Genomic DNA, 17,446 nt, shown 5'->3' with positions numbered 1-17,446 from the left:
TCTGGGCACTTTTATAATAACTTGTATGTATGTGTCTTATAAGGAAGGCAAATAAACTCACTTATAAATGTATTGTGGGGTGTTTTCTTCTCTTCCTGCTTTTCCCTCTCTCAGCTCAGATGGCCAGAAACACGTACTGAAACACATTTAATGCCCCATTCATATTTTGTATTCTTATTGTTCACGAGCCTTAAGAACTTCACTAACCATATAGATAAAGAACAACAATAGGTGGAGGGTGGCAAACCATCAATGCAAAGCAACACTGCACAATGGTGGAGGGAGGTAATTAAAGTGCTATGAGATTTTTAATGTCCATTCAGAACAGGCAAGATCTTGGTTCTAAAGGACTTATTTTAAGGCACTCACTCTTTCTCTACCTTTACCATCTTGAGCTCCATATATCTCCCTTGGAAAGAAGAAGGGCTGAGCTGATCTAGGACAGATTCAAACCAGTTTGGTTCCAAGGATTCTAAATATTTCAAGATTGATACTAAAGTCACTAAGCCATCACCTCTGGCTTTAGCTCTCCTGCTATGTGGAGGTTTAAGATAATATAATAATTAAAAAAAACAAATTGTGAAAAAGCATTAATGTGCAAAGCTTGCCTCTCCCTGATTGCTTCTGTAACAGGGTGCAAGCCAGGAGGTCCTAAGCCAGGCCCCTGTTAGCCCAGGTCCAATTAAGAAGTATTCATTCGGGCTGGCTGAGTATGCCATGCCTAATTGCTAGAAGAGAAGCACCTGTGGGCCTCATTAGCCAGGGCTATATAAGGCTGGCAGGAAGAAAGTGAAGGGGGGAAGAGAAAGGGAAGGGAGGCGTGGCCAAAGGCTGTGCATTCCTGCTGGCTGGAGAAGCTAGCTGTCCCCCAGGTGGCTGGTTTGGAGCACACTGTAAATAGAAGGTGGTGGGAGCTGACACTAAAAAGAAAAAGGCATTGGTGATTGCCCTCAGAAGAGGTCTCTGGCTGATTTGTTGCAAGGGCAAGTGAAGGCCTCGTTACAGCTGCTTATTGCTACATATTCTTCAAACCAGTATCTGTAAGACTCATCAGATCTCCACAGAACTGAGCCTGCAGGCTGTTGATGGTGCTCAGTTCATGTCATGACCCTTTCTTCACTCAACCCTGCTAAGTTTCGAAAGCTTTGTGCAGAGTTCTTATAGACAAACCTTGCACTTGTTGGTTATTTCTGTTAAGGCACGTAGGGGGGACAAGTACTCCTTTATCTTCCTATTTGATCATCTGTTGTTGAATGCTTGGGTCTTGTTCACTAGTGATAGAGGGCAACCCTGTACCCAGGGTTGTACATGGTATTTGGAGTATCATAATTTCCTGTGTAATCATTGCTTGAAACTAGACTGCTGAATGATTAGAGAGACATACCTAAGGCAGTGGTTCTTAAATTGCTCTGTGGATCACTTCCTTGTGCTCCAGCTATTTATCTAGGTTCTTTTATGGCACCCAACACTATGGTTTGATGACTCATCTGCTATTGCTTCAGTCACAGTGATGAAGCATCTCAAGTGGCAATATTTCCTGCTAGTGTGTAGCCAGGACTTGCTGTAGATTTTTGCAGAGGCTTCCTTGACCAACTACACGTCTCTGCAACCTGCATGGCTGTGGCTACTTTGTCTTATTTTGCCCTTTATTTCTTAGGTGTAAATCCAATCAGGATCAAATTTACAGGGGACATCAGATCAGAGGGTGTAGCAAAAAGCACAGCAGGACAGAACCCAGTATCAAAATGACCTGGAGAGGTTATAGCAGTGAGAGCTGCAGGCATAAAAGGGGAAACTGAGCTAATATGTCAAGTTCTTCACCCAAGAAATAAAAAATTAAAACAAGGATGTAACCAGCTAGGCCCCACCTATGACTGTAAAGAGGATTTATTTTCATCATGCCTCCTTATCGTGGTCCTAATAATGGTGCCTTCCTCTCTCTCTCTCAAACCACCGAAAGTGTTCTGCAGAGAGGAACCATACATTTCATCCAGGAAGTGCAGACGCAGTCAAAAAAAGGACTGTTGCATTTGGGGGGACAGGGTAAAATAGGGCACAGACAGGGTCACTCTCCCCCCACCACCATGGACCCAAAACTGTGCATCCTCCTGGAAAAGCAGCAACGAGTCCTGTGGCACCTTATAGACTAACAGACGTTTTGGATCATGAGCTTGCGTGGGTGAATACTAGTCTAGACCTGCCCGCCCCCCAGGGGGCAACAAGACCCAGGTGGTGCCTCCCCTCCCCACATGTGGGCTGCAGAATGGAGCCAACCAGAGACACCAGCAGGTAGGGCCAGAAGCCACCGAAGCAGGGACTGCTGAACTGGAGGGAGAGAGTAAAATGGGGTCTAGCCTGGACCACCCCTCTCCCTAGATCCCACTGTATCTGGAACTGTGCAGGGGAGATGCCCCACTTTATTGGGGCACTAGGACCCAGGCGATGCCTGTCCCTCCCCGATGTGGGCAGCAGAGAGGAGCCTGCCAAAGACTCCAGCCAATACAGGTGAAGCAGCCAAAGCAGGAACATTTGAAGAGCTTTCTACAGCTTTGACTGGACTTTCTCTGCCCTGTGCTGACTGCCTGCTTGCTCCAACCCTTCCACTTCCTCGCTCTGTGTCTTCATCTCTCCACACTTGCCCCTTTTGTCCATCCCTAGCCCTGTGTCCCTCACTTCCCTCCTAGCTAAACCCAACCTCCTCACCAAATAAACACACAAACATGGAACTAACATGATGTTTGCAGCCATCATATTGTTCACTTGTATTATACCTCTTCCCACCCTAAGTATGTCTTGTCTATTTAGACTATTTGGGACACATTAGGGCACTACTCTTGGTTGTCTGTTAAGCACTGATTCATAATAAACATGTTAATAATATTGTGACCTACAGGCAAAGGGATTCATAGACTCATAGGGTTAGAAGGGACCGCAAGGGTCATCTCGTCTAACCTCCTGCCAAGATACTGTATAGGATTTGTTGTGTCCATCATTTCATAACCACTGTTAGATTGAGATACAATATATCCCATTCCTAATCCAATCAGCCTGTAGTATTTGAGAGAGTTGTATATTTCTAGTTTAGACATTAGATACATTATTTCAGCACCAACAATTTTTTAAAATATTATTTATAAAAATAAACTTCCACAGTTAGTACAATTACTTACATTTTTACCTGAGCACAGAGTGTTTACATAAGTATCTCAGATGAGCTGCCATCACAAATAAATGCCCTCAGCTCACAGATGGCCAATGTGATGAGAGAGTTAGAGCCAAGCCTCACAACCTAGCTAAGCATGGCAATGTTGCAGTCCAACTTTTCAATCTGATGAACACCAGAAAACTGAAAGTGTTTACAGTTGAAAACTGCTGCTTTTGTCTTGTTTTGGGGTTGTTTTTTAGGGTTGCCAATTTTGGTTGTCTGTATTCCTGGAGGTTTCATCACATGATAATCTTGAATTAAAGATTAATCTTTAATTCCTGGAGACTCCAGGGCAATCCTGGAGGGTTGTAATTTCTGACTTTACATATGTTGAACATTATTGCTAGAAGTTCTATGCATCTCAGGGCAAGATTAAGGCAAGGCTGTTCCTTGTGCTACAGCATTATAACCTTTATGCTTTCTTAAAATGAAAATTCAGGAATAAAAGGAGAATAATTCATGTGTGAAATTATCAAAATTTATTGTATAGGAAAATGCTGACATCTAGTGGCTAGTTAAGGTACATCTGAATCAAGACAGTTTTACAGTGGAAAAAGGGGAAGACAGAAATGGAAAGACCTTTGCAATGGAAATGGATGGAGATGGAAAAGATTAGATGAAAAGGGCGATATAACAGAAATGTGCAGAATAATAAATGGGGCAGAGAAGGTAAATTGAGGGCTCCTTTTGCTCTCTCAATATAGGAACAAGGTGACATTCAGTGAAACTGTTACAAGCAAGAGCTATAAAACTGAATTAGTTTGATGCATCTTAATGAAGCTGTGGAATTGACTGCTGTTGAGTGTTATTGATGCCAAGAGTTCTGTAGACATGGTAAAGGCTTAGACAGCTATAGAGAGGGCTAGGGGGTGTTTTACTAAAAATGTTTCCTATGCTCCCTTCTCTCCCCTTCCCATCCACCCCCGTGACCCCCCCACCCAGCTCTATGGCCCCGGGCTCCCCTCCCCGTCCGCCCCCAGCTCTTCACACCTCATCCCTCCCCCCTCAGCTCCCCTCCCACCTTTCTACTCCCGGCCGGGTCAGCGCCGTATCCCGCCCGCTGGCGGCACCGCCTCTCCGCTCCGCCCCGCCCCCCCCCCCGTGGGCTCTGGGCGGGAGATTTGGGCTCCGCCCGTCGCGGGGGACGGACGGCCGGGCGCGCGCCATGGAGCCGTTGGGCGAGCAGGAGCGCGAGCGCCTCTTACACACCCAGGTACAGGGTGAGGTGACCCTCTCCCGTCCCGGGGCGCCAGGCCGCCTCTCGCTGTCAGGAGCGGAGGGGAATGGCCGCCCCTCTCTTTTACCCCGTGGGTGGCACCGCCCCGAGTGTGTCTCCCCCCCTATATAATATACACAGCCCCTAAGGGTGCTGCTCTTTCCCCCAGTCACCCTGGGGCGCTCCTTCCTCCTCTCCTCCCCCAGTCCCCTCGGGATAGGAGCCCCCCCCCCCCACCCGCATTTCCCATCACTTTGGGGTGGCCTCTCCCAGTTCATTCCTTGGGTCATGTTCCTCCCCGCACCCAACTGCACTAACTCTGGATCCGCTTCCTAACTCTTGCCTTCCTCCCCTCCCCCCCAACCTGCTCTTGGGAATAGCTCTGTTTCCCCCCTCCCCATCCATCCCCATGGATGCTATTCCCACCCCCATTTAGAGAACGGAGACCCCCCTGCGGAGGGTATTTTAGCTAGGAGGAGGATTCCCATTTGTGCCTTTGAAAAATCTCTATACCCTATAAAGTGTAATTAATCCCCTTCTAGAGCTATGGTGTCCCTTCCAGTTCTTTCCCACCCACTTCCACTGTGGGATATTGCTCTACTATCTTCCTCCCATATGTTTCTATGCTGGACTGAGTATGTGCGAATAATGCTATGCCAGTATCTGAACTGATACATGACTAGCCTCTTTCATGCTATAATGTAGTAAATGGTTCTGTTATATAATTCACTGTACATTTTTTGGAAGACCCTAAACCCAAATCAAGGTGCTAAATTTTCAGTTTCCTAATGGAAGAATCAAATTAGAGTCAAACTGTCCAGAGGAAACAAAAAAAGTCCAGCATTTCAAAATGAGTATATCTCAACAGTATGAGAAGGCCTCAGAGCACCAAAGATGCTATCTTTAATTTGTATTATTATTGTGCTTTATCTGGCTCTCTCACAAAATTAAGTTATGGATATTGGACAGGGCATACATCTCCACTCAAATCTTGATTCTTCAGCTACTTGCCACCTGCTGCAGTGCTTGGTACTATGGGTAATCTCATAGACTCTTCAGAGTAACAAGCTCTACATAAGCATATAAGGCCCAGAGCCTCAGAGGTATTTAGGCTCCTAACGTCAGTTGAAATAATTGAAAGTTAGGAGCCTAAATACCTTTGAGGATCTGGGCCTAAATATTTGTCAGATGGATCAGGCTCTAAGGATGTCCTTGGAGCTGCTGAGCATCTGCAACTCCTACTGAAGTTAATGGGACGTAAAGATGCCAAGCATCTCCCTGGATCAGGGCCATAAATAGGATTTACTTTTGTATACACACACAGTACAAATGAGATCAGTTGTACAAAGGTAGCCTTAAAAAAAAAAAAAAAAGAAAAGTGTTGGTTTCAAACCTAAGTAAACAGAAACTATCATAGGTAATTTGTAATGGAAAAGCAAAGGGCAAGGTGTCATTGATGCTGTGATTTGATTGAACATTCATTACTTGAATATTTTAATAATATTAATAATTTGTTTAAAAGTCTTTGATATCCTTAAGGAACATAGAGCTTTCCCAATATATTTTATATTGACTCTCTTTTCCTTTCCCATCTTGTTTTTTCCCAATTTAATTTAGACTGTAACCCCTTACGGGTAAGGGAATCCATTTTTGCCTGTATTTTAAAGCATCATACCCACTTATTGCACTACACACTTCATAAATGTGCTGTTGTTGCAATAATTTTGTTCTGTATTGTTAAACAATGATGTATGTTTTATCCTTTCAGTCAGTGAATGTTTCTTTATAATTTACGTGAGAGATGGTGTGTTGGTATGTAAAGTCAACTGTGTAATTGTTTTGGATTGTTTCAGAGGCTAAAGGCTGCAGTTCACTACACTGTTGGTTGTCTGTGCCAAGAAGTTGCAGAAGACAAAGGCATTCAGTTCAGCAAACAAACCATTGCAGCTATTTCAGAGATCACCTTTAGGCAATGTGGTATGCCCATACATATCTATATTTGTACACAGGAACAATCAGTGGAGATTAAGTGCTTTTTAAAAAATAGAACTGGAATTAGACTGTGTCTTGGGTCACTTTTAAAGAGTACAAGAAATATGAACTTTATTTTCCTGGCATGAAGGGGGTACTTAACACAATGTTTGTGAAACCTCATTTATGGCCTCATCTCTGCAACAAAATGGCCCACATTAAGAAACTGGTCTCAAGAATGTATATGATGGTTCCAGATAACATGGTTGTTCTGGCTGATGCCTGATGGTGGAAAGCAGAGCATGCCTTTTCTGACTGCAGGGATGAGGCTTGCCTTTCTTATTGTATGGCAGCTATTCAGTTTCTTGAAATAGTGTTTTCTGCACTTGTTTGTTTGTTTTTTGGTAAATTGAAAATGCTTCAGGTGGTTTTGCCTGATAACTGCTATATAAATTCTTGGGCCATCTGGGGAGCTTATGCTTGCTTAGCATCTCTCTGACCTGGGTTTATTTATCAAGTCAGCTTATTGTTCATTTCTCCCCTTAACTAGACATTATCATGTACAATGGGTCCAGCAGTCTTCACTGCCATTTTATATCTAGTCTTTGAAATAAATAAATGCAATTAGTGGAATGCTTTAAAAAAACAAACAAGGCCATGGCTACTTTGTGTGCACGGGACTTCTTGTAACACTTGGGTATTAGCCCCAAAGGGTGTCATTTTCTCTCCAGGTACAACTTCTGCCATAGAGCCATGATGTGGACTGGGCCTCTCCAGCAGTATCGCAGGAAACCATAATAATGTTTAGCGCTGATAGAGATTTATAAACATTAATCACTTGAGATTAGCCGTAGGTGTTTGGCCAGAGTAGATGGCTTAAGGGTCTAATATTCAAGTTTGTAATACTTGAAGTCATGGGACCACAGTTTCAAATTCTAGCAGAACAATGCAACCCATCATGCTTCCAAGGTAGATAAGTTGAGTATAATGCTGTTTGTATCTTTCAGACTGAGACCTTAAAAGTGTGAGGTTCTTTTTGCTCTGCATGGATGTAAAAGGTCCCAGGGCAGTATCTGTAAGAGTGGAAGTTTATTGCTATTATATAATCATACACAGAGACTTGCCCTGGTGTCCCTAACCAAAAATATCCATCACATCCCCACACTGTTGTGCATCATATTTTACTCTGCTTGTTTGCATGGGTGCTGCCCTTCATTCCTAAGGATGGTGACATTTTAAGCGTTGTTGCTTATATGTATTTTCTGAAATGATTTGAGTCAAAAGGTGTTCTGTACATGAGACGTTATTATTGGCCACCATAATTGCTACAGAAATGAAATAGATTTCATCTTGTTGACTTTAGAAAGTGTTTGTGTGAAATGTCTTTTTTAAATTTTTCTTTCAGAAAATTTTGCAAAAGACCTTGAAATGTTTGCAAGGTAGGTACTGCAAGAATACTTAATCCTTACAAAGTCTTGTTTTTTGCTCTCTATTCAGTGACATATTTGGATACAGAATGACCTCTCTTTCCTATCCTCCTATCTCATTATATTTGAGAGTGCCTATACTTTCTGCATTTTTCAAGGGGCCCAGCCTGCTTTTCATTTGGTGGGCAATTGTGAGGTTAGATAACAGATACTGTACCCATGCTGAATTAAAACATAGCTTTTATTCAGTATTCATTGTTTGGTTGAGGTCAAGAGTTGAAGTTTTTTTTCCTGTATTGGTAGTGTTGATTGAAAGCTGTCGGGGCATTTTCCAAAGTTTGCTGAGTGCTTGACTCAGAAACTGTTTTAATGGATGTGAATAATGTCTTAAGGACTCTGGATAATACTGTGGCTTGTTTTCCTCCTTGTATCTGCTGGTCTCAGAATTTCTTTGTCAGTTTGTACCATGGAAGGAAAAAAAAACAACCATACACAATACAAAATAAATAAATTACCTAGAGGATAATAAAGCCCTAGTATTGAAAGTTGCTTCCTGAGTGTAGTCTTGTGTGTGAATTGTGTTCTCTCTAATGCAATTGCATGCAGGTGTCTGGATAAATACAGCACAGTAACCACAGTCAGAGGTTATCATTTTGCTGTGCTTATTATCAGTAGTAGTGTTTCTTGAAGAATGGATTAACAGTAGTTGGCTTTAAGCTTGTAAAACTTCTGTTGTGTGATGTGCCTTGATTTGTGCTCATCTGTTCAATTAGAACTGTGGGTAACAGAAAATTATTGCTATTGAAAGTTTTTATGAAACCATTTGAATGACTGAGGACTGTAGAGGCTGAAGCTTTTCAGTATACTAACAAGTCAGGTTTGGTGCCATCAGTCCGTCCTTCCAATTGTATTATTTCTGTATGCAAAAACCCTGGGGATCTTAAATCTCTGTTTTGGGTCATCTGTGTATTTGCTTTAAACTGATGGGTATCTGTAACTTTTATAACATGAAGTGCTCAAGCATCCTTGTATCTCTGCTCTCTCAACATCCCTTCATTTATTGCCACTCCTCTGCTTGTACAAAGCACTACTGCTAAAATTGCCTTCCTTTCCCAGATGTTGGGACTGTGTCATTCCCGTTTTTGAATCCCACATCTTTGAAATCAAGTTCAAGCTTGTTGTTCCTTCCATCAAGACCCTGCACAACTTCACCCATATCTACATCTTCACTCTCATTGCTCTTCCAAGGCTTCTTTCCTAAACACCCCTCTGCAGCCTCCTCACTCTTGTCTTACACCTTGTTCTGTGCTACCTGGGACATCTCTTTCAGACCTCTCTTTTCAAGAGGCCTTCCCCTCCCAGTGTTACATCATCTGCCTGTGTGGCTGCCTGCCAGCACACTTCTTCCTCTGGGTCACTGGAAGGGTTTATTTTTTTGCAAGTGATAGCTTTAAATCAGTGTCTTTAGATGACAGGGAAATGCATTGTCATCTAAATGAGTGGGACTAGATGACTCACAAGCTCTCAGTGCTTAGCAGTATGGGTGTGTCTTATCCAGTTGAACTAGGGAGCTTAAAGTGGTGCTGGGGATTCAGTAGGTGGCACTCTGGGTCAAAACTGACCCAGTAACCTAAGATGGTGTTTAGAGGGAGCTGCGTTGTTTGAGGTGCCAATTTTCAGTTCTATATAGGTTCTTCTATTGCCATCATCACCATAGAATCTGAGCACCTTCCATTAAACCATTAAGTGATGTGACTAACATCCATCATGTGTGGTTCATTTTCTCTCTAATTCTCTTCCTAGAGAGGAAATTGTGTGTAGTGTTTGGGTAGATTTTTTTTTTTTTTAAACAAATATGTGCACTATGTTTGTGTTAGAGAAGGCTAGCTGAAGAAATGTGCCTTGCACTTGAAGTGGATGATGGTGAGTGTGACAGAATGGGAGATGTCCATGTCAGATTATGAACTTATTTCATACTATGTGTGGAAATATTTAGTGCTGTGACTGCACAATCTTGGACATGCTCACTGCCCGGGAAAGCTGTTTAACATCTCATTGAAGGACTGAAAAGCCATCAAGACTGTGATCTAAGGCTGCCGATTTTGATTGTCTCAACTACTGGCACATCCCCATGGAACAGTGGTCTCTCTATGTAGGGGCCCACAAGAAAGGGGCAAAGTTGACTCCCGGGTCTGGAGCTTCTCAGTGTAAGTATGTGGCAGAGAGATAGAGGTCCTATTTAAGAGCAAGGTCCTTCTTTGTGCAGGGGAGTTGACTGTCACAGTGTGTAACAAAGACTTGCAGGAAGAGTGAGATCAGATGATGGGAGGGTGTGTCTCAGGACTTTTTGTTGTTTTCCAAGATCTGGGACTCTCAACTGTCTTAAGAGAAAAGTTTCTGTGGTTAAGAACTTCCTTTCTGAGTCTGTGTTCCTTGCTTTTCTGCCATGTTGTCCCTGAAGTGCGTCAACTGAAAGCCAAAGTTCCCACAGCTCAGGTGGAACTCTGAGTGCATGTGTGAGTGACTGGGAGGCTTACAAGGTCTAAGACACTGATTTCAGGGTCTAGGCAGCTGGATTACAGCACCCCACATCCCAAGGAAGGATGTCAGCTAGGTCACATTCCTAGACTCAGACCTATAGACCCAGAGTTAGAAATAGTGACTAGCTAGGACCCAGACATAGGCAACTGGAAATGGTAGAAAATGTTTCTCATAGATGCTGTTATGTGAGAGCTTAGCATCAGCGAGGACTCAAGAGCCCTCCTAAACAATGGACTGAATTGTCCAGTTATGGTTGTGTACCTTCAACCAAAGGAGACTGCACCATAACTGAAAATTCCTCAAAGTGTTTTCCTCTTCCCACCAGCATCACCTTATTCTTGCTTAGGTTCAGCTTCAACCAGCTTCTGTTCATCCATGAGCTGATTTAATCAAAGCCCTGGGCCATCTTAGCAGTGGTGTTGAAGGAGAAGTAGAGCTGTGTGTCATCTGTGTATTGCTGATGATGGAGTCCATGTCATCTTACCAATTCTCGTAATGGCTAATAGGTGAATAGGACTGGAGACACAATTGATCCTGATGGAATTCTGCATGTGAGGGGTCTGGTTGCAGAGGTTACCCATTCCTATTTTTTGGATAAGTTCCTCCAGGAAGGACTTTAAAACCATTTTAACATGTTCCATGGACCCTGCCACCTTTTTCAGGTGAGGACATGGGAGTTTATCTCAAGAACAGCAGAGCTTTAGGAGACTGCTTGGGTTCAAACGAGTGTGGCTTAGAGCAGGATCTGTAGACCCAGACCACTTGGGTTTGTTGCCAGTTCTGAAATTGATTCACTATGTGAGTTTTAGACAAGTGGCTTGAATGCTCGATGCCTGTTTTCCTCATCAATTTAACTTGTAAGATCTTTGTGGCAGGGACTGTTTTCTTTTTACGTCTTCTGTGAAATGCTTAGCACCCTAAGGGGCATTGCAAAATCGGGATAATACCCATCTTTGTAAAGAGCATTGAGACCCCTGGATAAAAAGAAAAGTGCTGTCTAAATATCACCTGTTATCATAAGTAAGAGTGACTGGGGACTCTTGCTGATCTATCTCACTCTAAGATGGTCAGATAAAGGTCAGAGATCCCATGGTTAGGTGTACAGACCTTTTTACTTAGTGTTTTTTAACACCCCTTTGCTACAGGTCTCAGCAAACATACTGAAAACTGGTTGTTGTTTTTTTAATTTCATGCAGGCATGGAAAACGAACTGTAATCAATTCAGAAGATGTGAAGCTTTTGGCCAGGAGGAGCAACTCTTTGGTGAGATTAACACCTTTCCCTCCCCTCCCCCCATTTTATTCCTAATAAATTACATGAGTATTCCCAGGATCATCTGCATAAAAACAGTAGGTGGTGAAATTAACACCTGTTGTTAAATTATAACCCAGAAAAAGATATGGATAGTGGGCTGGCAAGACCAATCTCCCAACCAGCATCCTTGGCGATCAGTTTGGTTTCTTTTTTTATCCTGTTCTAGTTTTTGAAATTTCTTCCTCAGTATAGTAGCACAGATCTGACTACAGCTGGAGCATCAGCCGTGTCCTAGATACAGCAAAGCTGCTGAGGCTCCAGGTACAGAACATAACCCCCTATGAACATGTTACAATATCTTCAGACTTGGAAAGAGATTCTTTTGTTTTTCCTGTCATGTTTTTGAGTTTCGGGTCAGGGAAATCTCGTCAAAGCTGCTAATGACCTAACACATCAGTAAAGTGGAGATTATTCTTCCCAGATTTCTGTAAGTATTCTGTCATATGATGGCCTGTATGAGATTCAATGTCCATTCCACATAACTTAGCTGTTACATGTAACAGCTATCTTGGTAAGCATCTAAACTTCATCAGGAAGAGAACATAAATCCTTCACATTAGAACAAGTATTTGTTAAGCACCAACATTGTGTTTGGCATTGCACAGAAACCAGAGATACAGACTTTGTTCTGAGGAGCTTACAGTCTAAACAGGTACTTCTGTGCAAGCTTGTACACTTCTCTGCAAGCATGCCTCAGCTGCTAATTTTAGCCTTATCTGGGTAACTTTTTTCCTTCCATGTGGAACATGTGACACAAGCCCATCTCAGAAGAATTGGTGAGGATTGGAACTGTATTTTATATTCCTAACTACCAGATGCAGTATAACTTTATTGGGTGTGGTGTGTCTGTGAGGAGATACAAGATTATTGTGTTCTCTCCATACTGAAAGTACAACTGTGCTAGCTACAAATCTGTGTAAACATAGCTGTTACTAACTGTGTGCTAGTCAGAACAGGGTACAACATTGAAGCCAAGGCCCTGATCCAGCACTGGGATCTCGGCTCGCTAAGATGTTTCTACAGAAATCCAACTGAGACTGAAGGTTTTATCCAAAAAAATAAGACAGCTGGTGCCTGGCCCTACTGGTGTGTGGAATGTTTCTGTCTGTAGACAGGAAGTTGGCCAGCTTGTTTTCTTAGGGTGTGTGAACAGGCTGAGTCCCCAGCAGATGACTGATTAATTCTCTGTTGTTAGCTAAGGTATATCACCCAGAAGAGTGAAGAGCTTGCGTTGAATAATCTGGAACAAAAGGAAAGGAAGAAAAAGAAGTCCAGCGCAGCAAAAGGAAGAACCACCTCTGATGAGCAGGTGGAGGCTGTTATGGCTGAGAGTGAGGATTCCAACATGGCGTGATCTTCCTCTCAAACCACTTCTTTGCTTGTTTTCTGCTTTGAAACATGGAGCAGTAAGGATCTAATACTATCTTAGGGAAACAACAGCAGCCTATTTGTATGGGAACTCCATTGGGAGATGCCTTTGTGGGGTAGCTATAGCTTTGAGTCCTTAGGTTTTAGGTGAACATGATTAATATTTTAGTTCCATATGCAAAAACAGGCATCAATATCAAAAGCTTTTTAGAAGTCATCAAAGGAAGGTTTACAAAGACAAGTATTGCCATAATATTTTCATGTTTTTCTATTTATATTTCCCAAAAGAGAATTTATTATTGAGTGCTTGAAACTCTAAAGCAAGGTATCCTTTACCTAGCCACATAAAAGAATCTAGAGAGTGTGAATCTTTCTGGCAATCCTTCATGTCATTTGTGGTTGGCTTCTTCAAATTGCCAGTCTGAATTGTGATACTCCACACTTGTTGGTTGCTGTTTTATTGAAGTGTATAAACATTTTTCAGCTTGTCATTCTTTTTGGCTATTAAATTTTCCTGCATAATTTTCCCAAGTGAAATTATTTGTGTGCAACACTCTCATTTTAATTAGGATGAACAAGCTGTACTTCAAGCCCTTGTGTTTAGATGAAATAGAAGATACTGACAACCTATCCTACAATTAGTTCATCTTCTCTGCTGCTGCCAGACCTTCTGGTTAAGTCAAAACGTTGGACTACTATTGGATGTGTCCTCAACCTTCTTTACGGTGGATGGGATCTATGAGTCAGGGTCACTTCTAAATAATTATTCTGATTCTAATATGTAGGGGGATAAGACTGGCCTCTTTAGTAGCTTCTTTTTTGCCCTTTCCAGAACTTATACTTACCTTGTGCTGCTCAGTCATCCTGAGCTGTTCCCAGTTAGCACTCTGCCTTATGGACTTTCTCAACTCAATGAACCTGTGTCTGTTTGAACATGTGATGCAGTTGCAAAAAAGATTAATATCATTCAGGGGTATATTAAGACAAATGTCATATGTAAGACCTAGGAGGTAATTGTCCCATTCTGCTTATCCCTGGTGAGGCCTCAGCTGGATAACTGGCCAATTCTGGGTGCCACACTTTAGGAAAGAGGTGGATAAATTGGAGAGAATTCAGAGGAGAGCAACAAAAATGATAAAAGGTTTAGAAAAACTAACCTATGAGGAAAGGTTAAACTGGGCATGTTTAGTCTTGAGAAAAGGAGACTGAGATGAGACCTGATAAGTGTTCAGATATTTTAAGGGCTGTTATAAAGAGGACAACGATTTCCATGTCCACTAAAGGTAGGACAAGAAGTAATGGGCATAATCTGCAGCAAGGGAGATTTAGGTTAAGTATTTGGAAAAACTTTCTAACTCTAAGGGTAGTTAAGCTGTGGAATAGCTTTCAGGGGAGATTGTGGAATCCCCATCATTGGAGGGTTTTAAGAACAGGTTGACAAACACCTGTCAGGGTCTAGGTTTGGGGGCTGGAGTTGGTGACCTCCCTTCCAGCCCTACATTTCTATTATGTCAAAACTCCTATATAACAGTAAATGAAATGAATCCTTGGTCTTCGACCACTGAATATACCAATCAGATGCCTCTCCCAAATTAACAAATACCTCGTTTCCCTGTCCTGTTTTTGTGGGAAGAGGATATATGCTCAAAGATTTGTCTGGATGAGTTTTATATCACTCTCTTTCCAGGGAAAAAATTGCATTCATAATTGAATTTCTCTGTGCCCCTCTGTTCTAGCTAAGACTGAGTGTTGAGCTTCCACACAAGTTTTGTTCCTCAAAGGTCCCTACAGTCCCCAGTGAACTTTGAAATAGCAGTTTGAATCCTATACCAAGGGAGCCTCTCTTCTGAGCTTCAGTGCAGCTTCCAAAGCAACGAGCAGGGGATCACTATCTAGCTGAGTGTGACCCCTCCATAGCATTGTCACCTTCAGAGGGTCTGGGAAATGGGGGTTATGTCTGAAAATTAAACTGGAGTCTCTGGAGTCACAGTGGTGCAGAGCACTACCCTACTATACCAGATCAGAAATATTTAGAATTCTGAAACGTGACTGGCTTATTATGACACCAAACCCCTCGTGGTTATATCCTTAAAAATATTTGTGCCATTGACATTGTTCAATCGTTTCATCATTTGGGTCCTCCTACTACTCCGTGTGATATTTAATTTATTCACTTTTTAAATCAGATTATTTATTTAGCCATTCTGGGAAAGAGGCTATAAAGTCCATAGAAGTGTCTAATGTTGAGGCTGATCTGCCATTTGATACTGTCTGCTCCACAGAACTTCTGGTGCTGTGTGAATTTGTTCCTATATGAGCTGTGGAAGACTTCAGCTGTTGAATTTTTGGGTGGAACTGACTCCATGAGGAGTGAGTCTCTTTAAACTACTATTTCACATGGCACTCAGCATGGAGTTCTCTTTAACTGTTTCTTAGCATTATGGCAACTGAGACAGTGTTGCCAACATCTGTGATATTTGGTGTTTTTCATAAAGCCTGAGCTCCTGGAGTCAGGTGATTTCATAAGAATCTCTGTTTTAATTTAAATAAATAAAAAAGGCCCTCATGGTTGTGGAAAAAAGCTTGAAAATATGACCAAGTGTACCCTAAAGACTCAGAAACTAGAAGGCAAATATAAAGAACCCCAAATCTATTTTTTAAAAATAAACATGACTCAGGATTTTTTAATGCTCAGAGTTGGCAAGACTGCAGAGAGAGGATATTATTTTTAGAATTATGATCTAAAAGTAGCATAGCAAAGACTATTGATTAGAGAAGAGGCTTCAGAATCAGGATTTTTAAAATCTCTTCCCAGTTCTGATATTGTCTTGCCATGTGATTCTGTGCAACCTTTCTCAGCTTTAGTTTCCCCATCTCTAGAAAGGGGATAATCATCCGTCATTATAGGAATGAGCACAGAATTTAAGAGCCAGGAATGACTGAGTATTATTTCCTTCCCTAATATTACTCTCCCATCTAAATTAAAGAATTAACTGTTCCTAATTGAACGGAAGGTGGGGGAGAATAGACCCATGCTGATTAGTGTTCTGAACTATTCCACAGTAGCACTCTTCTAAATAGTGTCAGTGTTCTCTGGGTACATCTCCCATAGTTCCTGTTGAGGCCCGCAGAAACAAGAGATTCTGAAAGAGCTGTAGTGCCCTGTGTGACAGTAGGCAGAAGACTATGGGTACTATTTTAGTGCCATCCACACTAGCACTTACATTGTGCAGACTAAACTGGTGTTTAGTTCTGCTGAAAGCAAACTTAATCAATCCAGCTATATTTAGTAGGCATGTAAACCATTTGGAGCACTAGGTGGACATTAACCATGTTGCGGGGGGTGGTCTAGGCATAGCACAGAAATTTTCTCTACTGTAGGCAAAGCTTTAGAGGTCCTGGGTCCCCAGAGTATACCCCTCTTATAATGGCCTGGGAGGGAGAAATAATTCATTCTACACAGCTGCCCTTCCTGAAAACTCCTGCACTCTGGGCTGATTGATGCTTCCCCGAGGCAGAAGGTTAACCCTTTCCTTGCCAACTGCTGGACAGAGCCTAGACACCTCATGACTAGTGGCAGCTATTTAGTTAATATTGGCAAATCTCTTCAAAATGCAAACTATTAAGTATAAAATTTAAATATGTTGGATACATTCACAAACCAAAAGACCAGTATGCCTTCAGCTCTGTCCTCTAGCGCCAAATCACTGCTAGGACTCCTTGAGCCAAATATTACTCAGTCTGTCAAAGGTTCCAAATAAATTTCATCTTAGAGCCTCATATGCTCACCCAAAGAACTTCAGGCAGATCCAAACTGCACCCTTCCCTCTTTAGATGCTCTCTGTGGATCCCTAGCATTTTTAAGATTTCATTCCAGCTGCCTGTTAGCATCACAACAGTTCTTTGAAGATGTTATTGCTCACTTCTGTGAAGGGAATGTGGAAGCCTTTGAAAGTGATATAGCTTACACTTCACAGCACTAAGATAAAAAACAGCTCAGTTGTTTACATTAATTGTAAGTTATCTCAAACTTGTTTTAAACAAAGCAAGGCTTCTCTGATAGACCCTCCAGCAGCGCTGTATCCATTCCCAAGGTTTCTGGTCCCTTTGAAGAGTGTTGAGTCTGCAGCCATGGTCCTAGGAAGACAAACCACCACTGAGGGTAGGTGGGCAACTCAGGACATGTCACTCCATGAGGATATTCAGCCAGGGCAGCTTCTTTCTGACTAGGTGACCACAAAAAAGAAAAAACTTCCAGGATGTAGTTTGCTCAGATGTGTTAATGATTACGTTTTTGAAACCCATGACTTCAGTGGGTTGCTGCAGTGGAGGATTCTTGGCCATGTTAGAGGTTAAACATTGATCATTCAGGATAGCGTAAGGCGCAGTGCTTCTGCTTTTAAA

The 17,446-nt window shown here is 42.2% G+C and overlaps 1 protein-coding gene across 3 annotated transcripts; it reads left to right on the top strand.

Annotated features, from left to right (window-relative positions):
- Nucleotides 1–4,301: 4,301 nt before the first annotated feature.
- CENPS (centromere protein S) lies at nt 4,302–13,568 on the top strand. 3 transcript variants are annotated; one of them, XM_039508962.1, is made up of 5 exons: nt 4,302–4,418; nt 6,275–6,398; nt 7,798–7,831; nt 11,557–11,623; nt 12,870–13,568. In XM_039508962.1, exons 1-5 carry the CDS (start codon nt 4,371–4,373, stop codon nt 13,026–13,028), a joined length of 432 nt encoding a protein of 143 aa, XP_039364896.1. In that variant the 5' UTR covers nt 4,302–4,370; the 3' UTR covers nt 13,029–13,568. The 3 variants fall into 3 exon arrangements, with proteins under 3 accessions (XP_039364896.1, XP_039364895.1, XP_039364898.1); XM_039508961.1 differs by having other exon boundaries at nt 4,356–4,430; XM_039508964.1 differs by lacking the exon at nt 4,302–4,418 and adding an exon at nt 4,421–4,512.
- Nucleotides 13,569–17,446: the final 3,878 nt, after the last annotated feature.

The sequence above is a fragment of the Mauremys reevesii genome, linkage group 21 (assembly GCF_016161935.1).
Source record: "Mauremys reevesii isolate NIE-2019 linkage group 21, ASM1616193v1, whole genome shotgun sequence".
Lineage (NCBI taxonomy): Eukaryota > Metazoa > Chordata > Testudines > Geoemydidae > Mauremys > Mauremys reevesii.
The sequence above is the reverse complement of the archived record's forward strand: the minus strand, read 5'-3'. Positions and strand labels throughout refer to the sequence as shown.

Bases quoted from the DNA above. Each gene is read 5' to 3' on its own strand.
- CENPS (XM_039508961.1), top strand. From the start codon at position 4,371: ATGGAGCCGTTGGGCGAGCAGGAGCGCGAGCGCCTCTTACACACCCAG. The intron at 6,399-7,797 runs GTATGCCCATAC...TTTTTCTTTCAG, and splicing joins GATCACCTTTAGGCAATGTG to AAAATTTTGCAAAAGACCTT. The intron at 7,832-11,556 runs GTAGGTACTGCA...AATTTCATGCAG, and splicing joins GACCTTGAAATGTTTGCAAG to GCATGGAAAACGAACTGTAA.